Raw genomic sequence first — 18,595 nt, 5'->3', positions numbered from 1 at the left:
CTTGTGCCGTATCCATGATCGAGTTGTTACATCATTATTATACACAAATAGTCTCTTAATATTAAATTATAATTAAGACCAAGATAAACCACCCTTGAGGGTGTTAAGCAGACAAATCAGCTAATTAATTCTTCTTGTTCGTCTCATTTATATTCATGACTCATTTCCATGTGGGATGGTATCATACTTTGAGTTATTTTCAGTTGGTAGAGAGGAATCCATCCCACGTTTTTTTTTGGTCTATCACACCTCAGTTTTCTTTGAACATTATGCTTGTCAAATTGAAAGGTAAAGTAGGGGCCCAGCTATTGAATTATATTTTTACGAGTAGGTATTTTAGTATTTAATTTGAATTATCCACATTTATATTAATTTAAAGACCAAACTGCAAATGAATATCTATGTAATTAATTTTAAAGATTAATTTTTAGTTAGTGAATATATTTATGATAGTATCTAATTAAGGAATCTTTTAACCGTCCCTTGTAATTTGTATAGCTACCGTCTAAAGTCAGAGACATGAGAATATGAACACTCGTTATCATTTTTCTTCTTTTTAGCTTAACCTATGCTTCAAAAAAGCTTATCTTACTATAGTTTTTTTTGAAACAAAAATGGAAATGAGAAAGTATTATTAATATATGATGATGGTAAATCCCTTTTACAACGGTCTTAGATGATATTTGAATTCTATCCATTGAAGTTACTATTTGTTTACACAAAAAAATAAATACCATGTTAGCTGAAATCAGTAGGCAAATCAAGGACAAGCAAATTTCTCCCAACCGGGTTTGGCGAGTGTTAAAATAGTCCAAAGAGAATCATCTGAATATTTCTTGAGTTTACTGAAGCATATGATGAACACGAAGGCACGCTATGTAGGAACCTACAAACATGTGAAATTTGTCAACGAATCACACAACAAAGTGGAAGACTACAAGCTTAACATGGGATGCCACATACGCGTCACTAGAGGAAGAATCACACATTACCGCACATAAAATAGCCGAGCAAGGCTACTTTCTATATATGTCAAATCGTTTTGGCCAGTTGGACTAATATTTGCATTTAAACACTGAACTTGAACATTTTATTACACACAATCAATCAAACTATTTTAAAGTTTTGTATCCCTTTATCTTTGTGTCTTTATCTTTACGCTATGCATTCTTAGATTAGTGGCTCGAAAATCCCCCCAAAAGACACCATACTCAACCCTCTTTGAAGTCGTAAAAGAACTCATAGTTGAGAGATATAATTCCTTCTTCAACGTAATCGTTCAAAGAAACCAAATCATCGTTAAAAACTATTTATCGATTCGATAACTTTCAAGTTCAACAAAGCCACTAAATTGACACCTTATCTTAGGTACGACTATAATACTCAATTGATTGTTTTTCTTTCAAATACATTGTTTTCCTTTAATTCGTTTAAAACTTCCATTTTTTTAATCATTAAGATTTCTTGCGAATATATTTATTTTTTTACTCGTGATTATTTATAATATTTGATAAAAAATACATATAACTTTTTTTTTTAAGGAAACAAATACATATAACTTGTTTAAACGAGGAATATGTAATGTATAAAATTGATAAAATGCATTGATATTTATAACAAAGAGTTTAATAAGCATTTTGTTTTACACTCTCATCCAATAAAAATCCATAAACCTATCATGTCATAAAACTAGTTTAAAAATATTTTTATGATTTGGCGGAATACAAAGTACTCATTGAATGTTTATGAAAAACTATTTTACATTATAAAATGCATCTTCTATTTTCTCTAAAACAAAATAAGAAAGTAATCGAGAAATTTCCTTCCTTAGGTTTTCCCTTTGAGAAGTAAATACATTAGAATGAGAATCAAGTCAAGCATGATGCATGCTATCTTGTCATCATCCACTTGAGGATAGGATTATAATAGTCTTAAACATAAAGATTAGCATTAGGACCATAAGATGATCTATTTAGTATGTTTTGACAATTCTATGACTAAAAACCTTAGCATGTATGTCTCCCTACATTGGTCGGCTTGACCACATTCCAATAGCTTGATTAAGGACAAACCCCCCACACAAATCCTCAATTCATTTCATGTCACACTCAAATTTTTTCTCTCTAATCAGTGGGTAAATATCACAATCATAGGTGGTGGCTGGTGATAATGCTAATGCTAATTTCAATACGCATTGTAGCCTTGCATGACCCTTTATCCTAAAATTTTTAAGGTTATAAAGTGACAATTGAAAATGAAATTGTACGAAAGATCGTGGGACTATATCGATATGGTAGAGGCTACGAGTTAATTAAAATTGATACTTCACCTAAAATTAGGCTTCATGTGTTTAATATGGACTACAAAAAAATTGATATCATTGTACCCAAAAATAAAAATTGATATCAAAGATTACTTTATAGAAATTTCTTTTTTAAAAAATAGAAGTTGTTTTGTGTATATTCATCATAATAAAAATAAATTTTTAAAAATTTAGCTATAAAAATGATTTTCAAATGTTTCACAAAATAAATTCCTATTTGAAGCATTTTTCAGATTATTTTATTTAGTAAAAAATTTGGTCTCTTCTTTTAAAGGGAAGTCATAAAAATTTCCACTGCAAACTTTAAAAATAGATTCTCTCCGTTGAAAATAAAATTTGGAAAAATAACAGGGAGATCTTAACCAGAGAATTTCGAAAAGTCAAATATCCATTTCTTCTAGTTTTTTTTTTTCCTACGGAGATAATCATGATCTGCAAAATTTCAACTATACTACCCTAAAGTTGTTGTTGATTGATTAGCCTTGCATCTGTCCTAAAAAATTGAAAGTTATTAAGGGTGTGTTTGGTGTAGAAGAGAATTTGTGAAGAGAGAAATAGGTAAGAGAGAGATTAAGAAGAGAGAAAAAGATGAGAAATAGAGTAGATTTGATGTATTGTTTGGTAGAAGAGAGATATAGAAGAAATAGAGAAGAAAGAAGTGTTGATTATTTTTAGAAGTACCAAAATGCCCATAACTAATAAACCTTCAATCAAAATTAATTTATTAAATAACTTTCCTTCAAAAAAAAAAACTTAATCCAATTTTTAATCTAAATCGTTGACGACGATATTTTTTTTAAAAATGAAGATTATTATTAAAAATTAATTATTTCATTAATTTGTAACTTCATCCAAATAAATTAAAACTCATTTATTATTATTATTATTATTATTATTATTATTATTATTATTATTATTATTATTCTTATCGGAAATCATCTCTTTCATAAGAACAAAAAGGTAAGCCTTTCATAACAAAAAAAAAAAAAGAACAAAAAGGTAAAAGAATGCAGGAATAAATAAATAAGCTTAATTATCTACATCCCTCGTCTTCCACCCAGGCTTCTCCTCCATATACTGCATTCACCATTTCACGTGTGGGAGAGAGTCTATTTTGCTTCCTCATTGTTTGTCTACCACCGCAAATTATTACCTTCAGCTTGTCTCTTACAGCTTTCCTTTGTTTTATCCTTCATATTGGATAATCATTGTTGCAATTTACATAAATATAATAAATCATAAATGAAATTTGAATAGAAGGGTAAAAATGGAACAACAAAATTAAGACACACTTTCTCTCCCGTTTCTCCGCTGTTCTGAGGAGAAAACAAAAAGCAGTGGACCCCACCAATTTTTAGTCTCTCTTCTCTCTTTCTCTGCATTCCAAACAGAAGAAAGGTACCATCTCTTCTCTCTTTCTCTCTTTCTTATTTCTCTTCAACCAAACAGAGTGTAAGTGACAACTGAAAATGAACTTATATAAAAGATCATGTGACTCAGAATATGAAAGTGGTGGAGGCTACAAGCTAATTAAAATTGATGTTTTTCATAAAAAAAAATAAAAAAATAATGCTTGATTTTTTTTTAACTGACCTACTTTTTAAAAAAAATATATTCAATCTACCCTACGAAAATAAATATCCAAAATGTTATACTTTCTGATTTTCTCTTACTTATGGTTCCCTTTTAGTTGGCGTCATCTTACTACACTTACATGATTTCATCTCATATAGTACCATGTAAAGGAAAATCATAAAGTAGAGCATTTTAGATATTTATTTTAGCAGTAGGCAGTGGCTTTCTTTGATTTGTAACAGCTTGCCATTTTAGCACTTCTGGTGCATGGCTTCAATTAATATATGCCGATTCAAAAAAAAAAAAAATATTTTCAATGTAAGATAGATTGAATAATTTTTCTTAAAATAAAAGTAGTTCAGTCAAAAAAAATTCTTGTTGGATGCTCTTCTTTTTTTGGGTACAAAGTTTGGTAGGTCCTTTTAAGTGGAAGTCATAGAAATTTTTATTGCATCTTAGCTTTTTCAACTACTACTCTAAATGGTAGTAGTTTGTTACTTGTTAGTGGTCATTATTCATAGGTTTACTCTTGTGCACCATGTATCTTTCTGAGTGTTTGGTGAGAGGGTATTATTTATAGCAACTATAATTCCAATTCAATGTCTCAACCTTTAAGCTAGTTCCAAACATACCCTCTAGAATTCTATATTTGGGACTTACCCTTCCATGAACAGGAGCCCATACCCTACAATAAATTAAATGCTTATAAGCTCAGACATCATATTTCATGTTCGCTGTGTGTTTATTTTGTGAAGAAAACAGTTGTGATTCTCTGCCCTAGACTTTGTCCTCATTTATATGGGGTACATCAATGTAGACAAGAGGTGGTTAGAACAGATTATGGTGCCCATTTTTGTGTGTTCCCGTGAAATACTTTATGTACCAACCATATGGTCTTGCCCATTTAATTAAATTTCATGTTCAATTGAAAAACTCGTGCAATTCACTTTGTCACGCAAGGAATCAAGTTATTATATATGCAGAGAGGGTCTCTGCTTCTGAGGAAGGGCCTAAAAGACAAGTTATTAGTTGAAGAATTAATAAATAATTGATTAACATAATTCTGTATTTTATTTAATATATTGATAGGAAAATTTATCCTTACTACTTAAGTGTGCTGGTTAATATTTTTCTTATTTCTATATTTTCATGTTATGAAAATGAACTCTGACATGTTTGAAATTACTAGGGTGATCACTAGCAAAATTGGGAGATTGTTTGTGTTACTTTTTGGCGAGGATTCAAATATGCAAATGATCTTTGCAATTATACCATTTTTTTGTTTGTTTTAATTCCTGTAATTCTTTTTTTTTTTGAAGGATCCTGTAATTCTTTTGTTGCTAATATTTTGTTTTTATTTTTAATCTTACAAATATACAACTTTTTATTTTCGTTCGTTTTACTCCATGCCTATTAGAATTAGTCAACGTAATTATGTAGAATATTTATTTGATTTTAGGCCTCAAAATAAGGATTGAAACCATTTAAGGGACCATCTTAAGTCTTAACTATAATTATTAGCATGAATATCATCATGACCCAAATTTCAACCCATGACTCGAAGATCATCATGCACTTGCTTGAAATAGTCACGTGAGTTTTACACTCTCAAATGGGTTCTTAGTGCGACCATTATAAGGGTGTGTTTATTTCACGGATTTAAAAATTATTTTTAGGAATAACGTACACATGGAATATAAAGAATGGCGTTTGATTCTTGGGTATTTAAAAAAAAATAAAAAAATTGTTTGGCACATCTCTGATATTCTTGAGAAAATTGGAAGCTATAATTTTTTTAATAAAATATATGTAAAATTCCATTAAAACCGACTTTCCCACCTTTTAACTTGGGAATAATTTCATATATATATAAAAAGTTATTTTATTCTCAAAATTTTGTATATCCAAGAATAATTATTTCTCAATCTTATAATAGATATGAGAATACCTATTCTCACGAGAATACTTATTCTCTGCTCATATATTCACATAAATGTAATTCTTAAACTTGAAACAAACACTCTCAAAGAGAAAGGTGGGGTGGAGGTTATTCGAGATAGTTAATCCATACTCGTAGGCATGACGCATGAGGAGATGGGGTTGAGCGAACTAGTTCTATATACATAGGACTATCTAAACACAAATATCATTATCATCTCTCTCAAAAAAAAAATCATTATCATCCACTTTTTACATCTAAAATACTATATACTTGAACTTTTACCGTTACACATCGCCTGCAAGGCTTACCCCAGAATCTTTAGCGTGAACAATTACAGTGTCAAATTTCGATATGAGCATATCTTGTTAAGGACTAAAACAAAGACCAAAGACCAAAAACAAAACGTAATAGATTTGCTAAGATTAAAAACAAAACCTTTACAAGAACTAAAACTGAAAAATAGTAAATTTTCGAGGATTAAAAATATATTTAAACATTCGGTGAACTAGGGGTATAAACGACAATACATTGACTACATTAAGATCGCAATTTATTTTTGAAAGAATTAAGATTACAAAATTATCTAGTTTGACCTATTACCCACGAAATTGGGGACCAAAGTTTCCTGCAAGCCACAAATTTGCCAAGTTCAACAAATCATCGGTCGTTAGATTAAAATCGAAAGGGTGATATTTTAAATTTTTTATTTTTTATTTTGAAATAAATTAAAAATTGCATTGAAATTGGTACTGTATAATCTTAGTTCAACAATTACGAATGTGTCAAATGCATGGATACAACAAATTTATAACCTTGTAGAATATGATCTCCAAAATTGGAAAACCCAATTTGTGATAATTATTTTTTGCTAAATTAAATATTATAAATATTGGGAGGTTTACCCTTCAAAACAATATTGGAACGTTTAGTTAGCTCGGCTGATTTGAGTTAAGAATTAAGGAGTTGAATGTCTTGATTCAAATTCAGATGAATGAGTAACTATTAATCTAAAAACTAAATATTAATCTAACAACTAATTATCAACCATTGTCTTTAAAAAAAATTAATCAAATATTAATTCACATCATGTGAATAAATTGCTCGAAAAAATAATTTTTAATATACACCAACTAAAAATCAAGTTTATTTTTTGGTGGTGGTAGGGGTTTGTACCCCGAACTTTACATATATTATTCATTGTTCCTATCAACTGAATTAAGCCCACGAGGACAAAGATCAAGTTTATAACTACATACTTTTTCCTCTAAAAAACTACGTCTTATATGCTATATTTTATCTTTATATATTAGTAGAAATATAAAGTCAAAGCATGTTATGTGAACACTACACATTTTTAATCCAGGTCATTTAAAATGGGACGAAAGGAGTAAGACAATTTAAGAAAGTGTAGATGGGGTAGCTATCTCTAATTTTGTGTCATATCCCAGTAAAAGTGTTAGGGATAAGTGTTCTTTGAATTTTAGGACCGAGAGAGCCTCCTAAAAATTGAAAGATAAAGAAGAGAATTGACTAATTTCATTGATGATTGTACCAAAGGAAGTACAAGATCTTAAATAGCCTAAATTATTCTAATAGCTCAATAATACTCCATCCATCCTAAATTATAAGACGTTATCGATATTTCACAAATATTAAGAAATGTAATTAATTTTGTATGAAAAATAGATATAATGAGTTGTTTTACAAAATTATCCTTAATAACTGATATGTGAAAGATAAATTAAAAAAATTGAAACTTTGAAAGAAGGGAGAATGATAAATATGTATGGGAATAATTGAAAAAGTAACATTAATGTTTCACCAGTATTGTAAAACAACTTATAATTTAGGACAATTTTTTTCAAAGACGACTTATAGTTTGGGACGAAGAAAGTATGTTTTAATAAATAAAAATAGATTCATAACAAACTTTAAATCACCAATCTTCTAGAACTAACGAGTCACTACTCAATGTAGTCGTTCTACTTTTTAAGTTTAATCATAGTCCTTTTGGGCTTTAATATTGCTCTCTTGGGCCTCATGATTGCTGCTGCATTGTTGCTAGGTTATTAATGCTAGTCTCCCATATGTTTTTGTTCATTCCCGTCAAATGGCCGGCGTGAGTTAACTCACACATGTGTATTTTTCAGTGTGAGTTAAGTCACGTAGGACGAGAATGAGAAAAAACATATGGGAGAAGAGCAATTCTCTTATTGCTAGTGGGATTGTCCATTAACAAAGGGCATGAGGCTGACTCTCGCTCCAAGTGCTAAGATATTGTTGGTGTTTTTTGTGCCTTAAATCTGACTTGCTTTGGTGAGTCTTCACTATTCAACTTGCCTAAACGTTTTTGTAAAAAAAAAAAAAAAACAAGAAGAAGAAATTATTTGAGTTGGCTAGCAAACTCTTAATTCCCAAATAAATTTTGGACCATCATACTGTTCCTTGTCCGTTTGGTCTCTCAAACTGCAATGACTAGTATTAAAATGATCACAATGTAATCTCCATGAGCTTATTGATAGGGATATTGCATTTTATATGCAGGGGTCGGGGTTCGAACCCCAGACACCCCACTTCTTCACAATTAAATTGTGTGAGTTCTAACCACCATAATACTTGACAAAAAAAATGATCACAATGTCACACCAATTTCAAAATTGCGGCAAGACTTAGAACATTGATTTCAAAGTGACATTCGGCAGGACGCATAGTTTGAACTTTGAAGATGTTAGGCCTTTTTCAAGACAGAGACGTAATGGAAATGGCAAAAAGACTGCCGGGGGATAACGAAAGAAAAAAATCACGAGTTAAGGGGAAGAATGTAGACTCTTGAAAGATAAAATTATCTGTTGTGTTGGTAATCCTACAGACAAGTTCATAGATTGTTTAAATTTTGAACTTTGAAGATATTATCTTTTAGTACATGTTTGTGATTTGTGTTAATTGTTTAACAAGTTATCAATATTTTAACTCTAAATTAAACTGAGTCGGACAAAAAAAACTATTAAATTAATTGATCCAAATTTGACAACTAAATTATTTTAGAGTTAGAATGTCAGAGCTATACTTTTTAGATGGAATAATTTTTCTAAGGAAATAAACAAATCAGTCCACAACAAAAAAAAAAGCATGAAAATCTATTGAACGAAAATTGTAAATTCGGTCTGGAAAACTTTGTAGATAATTTAAAGCGTAAGAACTTTAAATATGGGTTTTTTAAAAAAAAAATATATTTAAGCATGTGTTAAAATAAATCACGAATATTGTAAATTTAATGTTATTATAGTTTATGCAAATATCAATAGAGGAACGAACTTGTTTAACATTTATAACGTAAAATTTCATTTTAGAATGTTTCTCAACTTTTGTCCGAAGAGCATAGAAACTCTCAACCATATAGCATCAAATGTAGAAATCAGACCTCAGGTAAGAGAGCAAACGCTCGAATTTACAGTATTTTGTGTTTGGAAAACATTTCTCTTATAGAATGAGATCAAGTTCATTTCTAACCAAAATAAATAAATTAGATCAACTTCATGTATTTTGATTTTGGCTTTTCATGCGTTATTGACTTATTTAATTTAAAGGTGTGCGTGTTAGTTTATTAAAGCCCTCATGCAAAATATATAAATAAGTTTTCTTGTTAAAGAACATTATATGTCTACGTCATTATGATTAATCATTTGATTATAACAAAGAGATATATCTTTAATAAAAATATCACCAAAAAAAAAAATCTTTAATAAAATATCTCTATATTTCTCTTCCAAAGCTTTACAACAGTATAAGACAAGATAATATTTTTGGTTCGTAATAGCATTGTCTTATATAAGTCTTACAAACACAATTCGCTTTGATCCAGCAAAGATAATATTATGTAGGTGTTGAGTTCAAGCTTCAGATTATCTACTTCTTTATATTTAAAATGTGTGAATATCTAACCAGTAGGCTAGTTGATAAAAAAAAAAATAACGCGGTAGATAAAATATTATATTCTTACACCTAACCTAGGTAAGCTGACAGAATTGCAAGTTGCAACTTGCAGACGTGCAATCCCATGCGGGATATAATAAGGCTGGGAATTAATTTGAATTTTAAAGAATTTTTTAGTTTGATTCTATCGGATGGTCGTGTTTTTTAATTAAAATAATTATAAACAGAGGGTGAAAATAAATAAAAAAAGTTACTAAAATATAATTCCTCTGTCGAATGTGATTTTCCCTGCTTGCACAATTCTCACAAAAGGATTCCTTTCAAACCAATTCTTTTATAAACATTATTCCTTTCAGAGTAATTCTCATTCTAAAAAATCAACCACAAAATGCATGTCACCTAAATTAACAGTACTTGAAAAATTAAAATTAAGGTCAGCAAAACTAGAGATGAAAAATAATTAACAGTATTTGATGAAAAATTCAAATTTCTTCAAATAGTGCAACCGCTGCAATGTGATAAACAATACAAGTTCATTAATAAACTAAAGTCTTCTTAGCTTTATTTTCGTTTTCCATCAAATAAAATGTGTAAGCATCAAGTTAAGATGTTGAATGACACCGCAGCGGTGAAAGGAGCATGCCCTCAAGTTGGAGGGCGATGATTTTTCAACTAGTCTTTTGATTTCTCTAGCAACCTTAAAATTCAAGTGATAAGGTTCCCATTCATTAGTTTCTTTGACAACTGCATTGCATACGAAAAAACAAAGAATCAAGTGATAGATTCACAAAAATATTAATAATGGTGGCAACAATGGGCCTGAAAAAGTGTTAAGTAATTTGGTGAAAAGGCATGGCAAGATCGCAACGCCAGATTTTAGCTTCACAAATTATGCGGCAAAAGTGAAATGGGTGTGATGTGATGCGGTGTTCTGGACATGATCTGGTTTTAACGCGAAACCAAATACATACTAACATATGATGAGTGGACTGGAATGAAACAAAAATGTTGTACCAATTCTTAAAAAGGATAACTGGCAAATGACAAGGAGTATAGACCAATTTCCCTCATTGGTTGCATTATTGCATATGTAACATAATGTTTAAATTATTGGCAAATAGATAGCAAATGGCGTTGAGCAAAGTGATATTTGAAAAGACTAACGACATAGTGGATTGGAAATACATTTATTTTTTGAGTGGAAATTGAGATTGTGGATTCTAAAATGTTGAAAATCAGTTTGTGTAAATTTTCTTGAACGGCAGTCTTACTAAGAAGTTTGATCCGTGAAGGGTTTGAGGCAGGAATATTTTTTGCCCCCTTCATTATTCCTGATAACAACATATGGATTATGGACCAAATTTGGTGTGAAAGAGGACAATGAAAAGTAACCTATTTTACGCGGCTCTATCTAATTATGAAACAAATCCTCACCACCTATTGCGCAGCATTCGCGCAAGAGGTGAAATTCAAGAAGTCTGAGGTGTTCTTCAGCAGGAATGTTCCAACTCCTTTTTTCATGTTTGCAGCAGAATTTTCGCAGCAACAACATAGTAGCTGGTACATTTTACCCTGGAGCATATGGCATAGTCATAACAAACTCCTTTGCGCAAAATCACCTAGAGAAACACAGAAATTATCCACAAAGCGAGCACGCTGCTGCAACAGTGGTGTACAATAAATCAACTTGCAAGTCAGCGAAACAGACCTGCTACTCCACCAGTTCTTGTGCGTAAGCCAGCAGTCGGTAAAATAAAGTGTAATGTCAATGCAGCCTTAAGTGCAGTCGGTAAAATATAGTGGTTTGGACGTGCTTTCTTGATGAACACAATCACTTCATCAAAGCCAAAATAACAAGAGCTGTAACTTATGAGTGTGCCCGAAGAGGAAGCATATGGTCTTTATCATGCTATGCTCTGGGTGAAAAAGAACATGTTGAAAAATTGTATTCGGCACAAAGTATTTTTTTTTCAAACTCCGCTGTTGAGTTTTCTATGAGGAAAGCTAATGGAGCAGCTCATAGCTGAGTGGCTACATACACGGCTAATCCTCAAGTGTTTGAGACTATATGAAGTTGTATTTATGATGTTATTATTAATTAATGAAATGGCATAAGTTTGTTTACTCCAAAAATAAAAGAAAATTTGGGCACAAGTTGAACACAGAAATTGCAGGGTGAATGAAGGCATGTCTGCAACCCTCTGAAACAAATTCCGACCGCAGAGTATAAATTGCTAACTCTTTGACCATTTTGATGTTTTTTTATCTTTTATTTTAAGGGTCATCACGTGAGATTTTACATTAGCATAATTAATCCATGTCTATACTGTTATGTCATTAACAATGACAGTTTGGGTTTGTTAAAAAAAAAACAATGACAGTTTAGAAAATTGTAGGACAGAAACAAAATCAAAATTAATTTTTTTTGAAGGAAAAATCAAAATTAATGTTCTCTATATTTAACCAACTTGGAATGGCCTGGTGATATTGACTTAGGACCAAGTGTGCTTCTCTTCAAGGTGTTAAGTTCGATTCTCCCTAGTGCTAATTTAGATAGGCTAATTTAGCTTGTTAAAAAAATGTTTTCTATATTTAAACACACTAGGAAAAAAAAATCACTTTGTTAGCTCCCAACGAGAATGGTAAGTGGTAACTAATCAAATTTGATGGGTGCTCAATAAACCCTCCAGTTTCTCTCTTGATCGGATAATAATCCTCGATCAACTATTTTGTGTAATATTCCATCGGATCTAGCTCTCAATTGACTTTTTTTCAACAAGATGAGTAATTTTGAGGGGTTTATTCAACAATTTTCTAAGTCATGAATGGTGATAAGTTCACTCTGGCCCAGCCCATACGAGCAATCCCTTGAACTTTTTACTCTCAAAGATTGCAAGCCTAATACTTTGAACAACTCCCATCTTCTTTGGAAGAGAGGAAAACTAACAACAAATTCCTCAATTTTTAAAGAATGAAATATTTATAATATAAATTTATCATCATGCTATTTTTTTGTTGTCTTAATCCTTATTCTGAGGGAAAGGAGCTCCGATAGTCCGGTCTTTGGTCGAGAGATAGGTAACATCTTATTAATAATTTAGTGAAAAGTAATGTACCTTTAACCTGCATCGGGTTTTTATACAGATTTCGAGGTGAAATATGTAGAGTCTGTTGAATTGTATCAAGCTTTATTAATGGATCATTGTTTGATTGTCGTTGTGTGACGTTGACGAGATCACTAAACTCGTTTAAGTGTGTTGGTGTTACTCGTTTAAGTGTGCCGGTGTTAAATCATCCAAACATGTTGAGAAGCAACCTAATCTTGATACGAGTAAAAACAGATGAGAGAAGAGCAATTATCTTTGGTTCTAAGGAAATGGTATGGACAGAAAGCAGCAAGGAAAGAGTTTATTGATAAGTGTTCTTTCCACCATTTGGATGGTCTGTCAGAGAGGAAAGATAGTGTTATTTGTGTGGGTCCCACGTTGGAAAACCTTCCCCCCTATAATGCGAAGAAAGCACGGAAGAAGCATCAAATTTGATATATTGACAATACAACCCACACTTTTTGAAGTATATTTCTATTTTGCCACACATGCATTTTCATCAATAAATTGCTTCTGACGTCATCGTAAGGTTTAAGGCATGACACCGTTGTTCTATTTTAATTTGTTTCTCAGACCGTCACCTTTTTTTTTTTTTGTATATCTCCATTTTTATTCCATTTTTTATAACTTTGTCTATTCTATTTCAATATAAGGGCATTTATGTCATTTGAAAAGTATAAATCTTTCTTTCCACTCACTTTCTTATCACTTTCATTCATACCAAACAACTAAAAAATTCATCTCCCTTTCCACTCACTTTTTACTCACTTTCTTTCCTTAAACAATCTTTCCATACACTTTCTTTCCTTTGACTTTCATTGCTCATCCAAACATAGCTTATTGGACGTAGTCCAACCAAATAAGCTTATTGGGCCTAGCCCAATCCAGAACACAATTTAAGAAGAAGTATACTGATTAATTTTGGGGAAATTACATTCACCTCCCCTGAGGTTTTCTTAAAAAGCACTAACAACCCCTCTATTTTTAAACTAAACACTAACCTCCCTTAAATTTTATTAAAAATGACAAACACACCCCATTAGATTAACAGAGTTAGATCACTGTTAATTTCCTTTCCACTTTCATCAACAGAGTTAAAAATGACCTTCATTCATTGTCTCTCTCTTCCACCATGTGTTTCATTCTTCGTTCTCTTCCACTTTTTGCAATTTGTGAAATACTTCAATTTAGTTCTCTTTCACTCCCTTGTCCCTTATCAAATTCTGGGGCAGATTTTATCATCAACAACTTCAAAGTTCAAACCTTTATCATCAATATCTTCATCTTTCAAATACCATGAAGTGATTGAGGATCATGGTGATCATCCAAAAGGTGAAATCAAAGTTCAAACCTTTATCATCAATATCTTCATCTTTCAAATACCATGAAGTGATTGAGGATCATGGTGATCATCCAAAAGGTGAAAGAGGTTCAATGTGAGAACCTAATTGTGGATCCCAATATAAGCCAAAATGAAAGCTAAAGAATGATAATGAGGACAAAGTGCATCTCTTGCATCACCCCAACAGTAACAGAATGCGCACACAACTCATTGTTTCTAATTTTTGTTATTAATTTTTTAAATAAAATTAATTAAGATTCTCCATTAATACTTTTGTATCATTTTTTAATTAATAGATTCATCACACAATAGCGACAACGCACAACTCATGATGAAACTAGAAGAATCATAACAGCAATGGTGGAAGAGAATGAAAGAAATAGTATGAGAGAGACACACAATGAATGAGTGGAAGTAGATGAAATTGGAGGGTAACAAACGGTGATGTAACTCTGTTAATCCAAATGGGTGTGTTTGTCACTTTCAATAAAATTTAAGGGAGGTTAGTGTTTAGTTTAAGAATAGAGGGGGTGTTAGTGCTTTTTAAGAAAACCTTAGGGGAGGTGAGTGTAATTTCCCCATTAATTTTCTATCAGACAGATATTTTTGGTTCTAAATTCTATTCTAATATTCCAAACAATAATGTTCTTTCTTTTTCAATTCTCATATCAATTCCAATGATCTGAATTCCAATCTCCCCATACTTGCCTTGAAAAGGAAGTGGGACAGATTGAAGATTGACAAAACTTCCAACCCCAAAAATATCTCAGCCCACAACCATACCACGTGTATTATATTTACCTCATTTCATACAAAATATCCATATCTCACGCAACAAGGACAAAGACAAATATCTTGTACAAGAACATTCGAGAGTTAGCATGTGCATGTTCCGTGGTCACCACCACAATCGTGTTAACAATAATAATATCCATCTATCTTCTGTTTCTTAGATATTTTGAAAACTTCTAGAGCATTCCCTTCCTAATTAACCGACTTTAGCTTCAATAAATATCAACCATAACTTCCATAAATTTATTATTTCCCTTGTTCCTTGTCAATTATGCATGCAATCACAATACATGTGTCATTGATCTAAATACAAACACCAAAAACATACTTGTCTCATTTTGCATGATATTTTCCTTGATTCCTTTTTAGTTGTTGAGTTTGGTTCATATTTTATTTCTAGTGCATGGTTTAAACGAGTTACAATGGATGATTATAGTGAAGGGCCATTATCGTCATCTTACTACAGTATTCTTGGTGTTAGTTCTGATTCTTCATTAGATGAGATAAGGCGTGCTTATAGGAAGCTTGCTATGGTTAGTTAATTATAGTTCCCTTTTTTTGTCATTTGCATTGTTATTCAAGATTGAATTTTGATCTGAATGTGAGGTGCTGATTGTGAATTTCAATGCATGCAGCAATGGCATCCAGATAGGTGGATAAGAACACCTTCTTTATTGAGTGAAGCCAAGCGTAAATTTCAGAACATTCAAGAAGCTTATTCAGGTAGATATGCATTTCAAGACTTGTGAATTTTTGTATCATTTTGGTGGGAGAAATTATGTTATTGAAACTGTTTTGTTTTGTTTTGTTTGGAGCAGTGCTATCTGATCCCAAGAAAAGAACTATGTACGATGCTGGCTTGTATGATCCTCAAGAGGAAGAAGATGAGGTAATTATGTGCTTATGAAATGTTTTCCTTAGTTTTTCTTGAAGATTGTTTCTTTTTTGTTTATTAGTTTGTTATGGTTCTGAAAGACATGTTTGTTTCTAATTTTAGGATTTTTCTGATTTTGTGGACGAAATGGTGTCCCTTATGGCTGAAGTTAGGCGAGAGGTATGATTCTTCTTGACCACTTCCTATTAGAAAAGTTTGATCTTGGTAACTATTTCATAGCTCAATACCTCAATTGTTAATGAGATTTCATGACTATGTCCTAAGGTGCAAAATTTTGAATTGAAAAATGACTTATAGATTCCCAAACCAAATCTAAAAAGAGAGTGAATCGATATATGTGATAGAAAAAAAAAGATAGAGATAAAACACATGGTTGAATGAATTTGAATGAATGTTGAAAATTTGAAGGTTTCTAAATAAAAGTGTTCATTTAAATTGTACGGAAGGTAACAACTCAGTAAAGGGTGAAAAGATTAGTAACAGTTTTGGATCAAATGAATGAGTAATGAGTACATGGTTAAGGTTAATCTTAGAAATCGTGGTTGGATCTAACCCAACTCAACAAAACTAGCTTATGAGGTGGGGATTGTCTTCATTTATAAACACATTGTTAGACCATCTCCTATTCGATGTGGGACTCTTTAACACCCCCTTGCGTCCAAGACTAGACATATGGGGCATGGACATAAATGGTGGGTGGTTCGATAGCGAAAACTTAATAGCTGATGGTCTAACGGATCTTAGAGGAGACTCTGATACCATCTTAGAAATCTGTTGAGTTGCAAAATACTCAAGTATATTATTCTTCAAGGGTTTGGCTATATATAGCCTTATACACAACTTGCATACTAAGTAACCTTGTATGCATACCCTTCAATACACTCCCCTAATCTGAAATCTACTAGAAAAATTACAGATTAAGGCAAACAAAGACATAACAGAAAAATACAACTCAGAAACACATATTAACAGTCTAGACTATCAAAATCACATATTCCAAGCTTGGCTCTCAATCTGCAGAAGCTTTCTAACTTCAGAGGCTTGGTGAATATGTCAGCAATTTGATCTTCAGTCTTGCAGTGAACTAATTCAACCACTTCATCCTTTGTGAGATCCCTTAAGAAGTGAAACCTGACATCAATATGCTTGCACCTTCCATGCATGACAGGATTTTTGGAGAGCTTGATGGATGAACTGTTATCACAAAAGAGTTTTGTGCTCTCTTCCTGTGTCTGATTGAGATGATGAAGAATCCTTCTCAGCCATATAGCTTGACAGGCACATGATGAGGCTGCAACAAACTCAGCTTCTGTAGTAGATAGGGTAACAATAGGTTGCTTCCCCATCATGCAATCAGAGCACACATCAGTTTCTTCCTTCAGTACAGGCAAATCTCTCACCACTTGTTGAGTTGCAAAATACTCAAGTATATTATTCTTCAAGGGTTTGGCTATATATAGCCTTATACACAACTTGCATACTAAGTAACCTTGTATGCATACCCTTCAAAATCGTGGTTGGGCCTAACTCAATCTTACAAAAACGGTTTGTGAGACGAGGATTGCGTCACTTATAAATACATTCTCAGATCATCTCCTATCTGATGTGAGACTTTTAACAGTTAATTCAGTCCTTTACATTTACAAGATAAATGGTGCATTAAAATAAGTATAAAACCTTTAAACTTGCAGCACAGTTTTTCTTAATATTAATTTGATAGATATTTTTTATTGAAGGGATTAAATTGTTATTTCAGATATTTGATGATTAAGTCATGCCACAAAAAAAAAAAAAAAAAAAAAAAGACCCAGGTCACAGACATTCTTAGGGGTTTAGGATCTTATGAGTCTTGAATTTTTAACATAAAGGATTTGTTTGAAAGTGTAAACATTCATGTATGTTTTATCAACATTAACCATATATGTATATATCTTATTGCAGGAGAAGGTTTATGGTTTAGAGGAGTTGCAGGACATGTTCATGGAGATGGCTGAAGGATTTGAGAGTCCTTCAATGTATTGTGGGACACCATCTATGGTTGATGAATCCTTTGCTAAGAGAGGAAGTGTTTTGACATGATAATTGATAATATAGGCCGGGCCACATTTTTGGTATCCGGTTTCAACTTCATTGTAATAATGGATGCATTGTGTTCATTCTAAGAAAATTCCCCTTCATGTTATTATCAGTAATGGATGTGAAATTATTATATGGGGAAGCATAGGATAGGAATAGGATTTGTATCCTCTCCTACCATTTCTTTTATGTTGTTGGTGCTGCACTAATTCTGAGAGGGCACTGTTCTTTTCTCTGTGTTGGAAGGATTTTCATGTTAGCATTGTTCAATTTGGTTTTTGATTTGGACGAATTAAGCTGATTGTGTATTTCAGTGGAGTTTATGCTACATTGTTATACATTTCCTCTCATTCAAATTTACATCAAGGAGTGAATATTTACATCAACTGATGAACAGATACAAGTCTGTTTATAAACATAATATCTATGATAATAACTTGTTTCGCAAGCAACCAACTAACAAAGTTAGCTATTTCTATAATTAACTCTCAACTAAAACTCGACTTGAATTCAAACAATTTAAAGAAATTTACTCACTGAATTGAATTACTCTCGATTCATTTCTAAGAACAAAAAAAAAAAAAACTATCAGTTTTCAATGCTTTAGTTA

The 18,595-nt window shown here is 31.8% G+C and overlaps 1 protein-coding gene across 4 annotated transcripts; it reads left to right on the top strand.

The window, feature by feature from the left end:
• The first annotated feature begins 14,841 nt into the window (after positions 1-14,841).
• LOC146932053 (uncharacterized) lies at positions 14,842-18,255 on the top strand. Of its 4 annotated transcripts, none has more exons than XR_015006911.1 (6): positions 15,118-15,547; positions 15,650-15,737; positions 15,833-15,903; positions 16,012-16,068; positions 17,078-17,296; positions 17,851-18,255. XR_015006911.1 is itself a non-coding variant. In XM_085703662.1 (5 exons), exons 1-5 carry the CDS (start codon positions 15,437-15,439, stop codon positions 17,986-17,988), a joined length of 465 nt encoding a protein of 154 aa, XP_085559788.1. In that variant the 5' UTR covers positions 14,842-15,436; the 3' UTR covers positions 17,989-18,255. The 4 variants fall into 4 exon arrangements, 2 of the variants coding, with proteins under 2 accessions (XP_085559788.1, XP_085559787.1); XR_015006910.1 differs by having other exon boundaries at positions 15,142-15,547; positions 15,830-15,903; positions 17,851-18,034; XM_085703662.1 differs by lacking the exon at positions 17,078-17,296 and having other exon boundaries at positions 14,842-15,547.
• Positions 18,256-18,595: the final 340 nt, after the last annotated feature.

Source organism: Medicago sativa, chromosome 4, assembly GCF_051527215.1.
Source record: "Medicago sativa cultivar Bolivia chromosome 4, Bolivia_mono, whole genome shotgun sequence".
Taxonomy (NCBI): domain Eukaryota; kingdom Viridiplantae; phylum Streptophyta; class Magnoliopsida; order Fabales; family Fabaceae; genus Medicago; species Medicago sativa.
This window is presented reverse-complemented; position numbering and strand designations above follow the sequence as displayed.

Coding starts and splice junctions, on each gene's coding strand:
- LOC146932053 (XM_085703661.1), top strand. CDS start 15,437: ATGGATGATTATAGTGAAGGGCCATTATCGTCATCTTACTACAGTATT. Junction 15,548..15,649: donor CTTATAGGAAGCTTGCTATG/GTTAGTTAATTA, acceptor CAATGCATGCAG/CAATGGCATCCAGATAGGTG. Junction 15,738..15,829: donor CATTCAAGAAGCTTATTCAG/GTAGATATGCAT, acceptor TTTTGTTTGGAG/CAGTGCTATCTGATCCCAAG.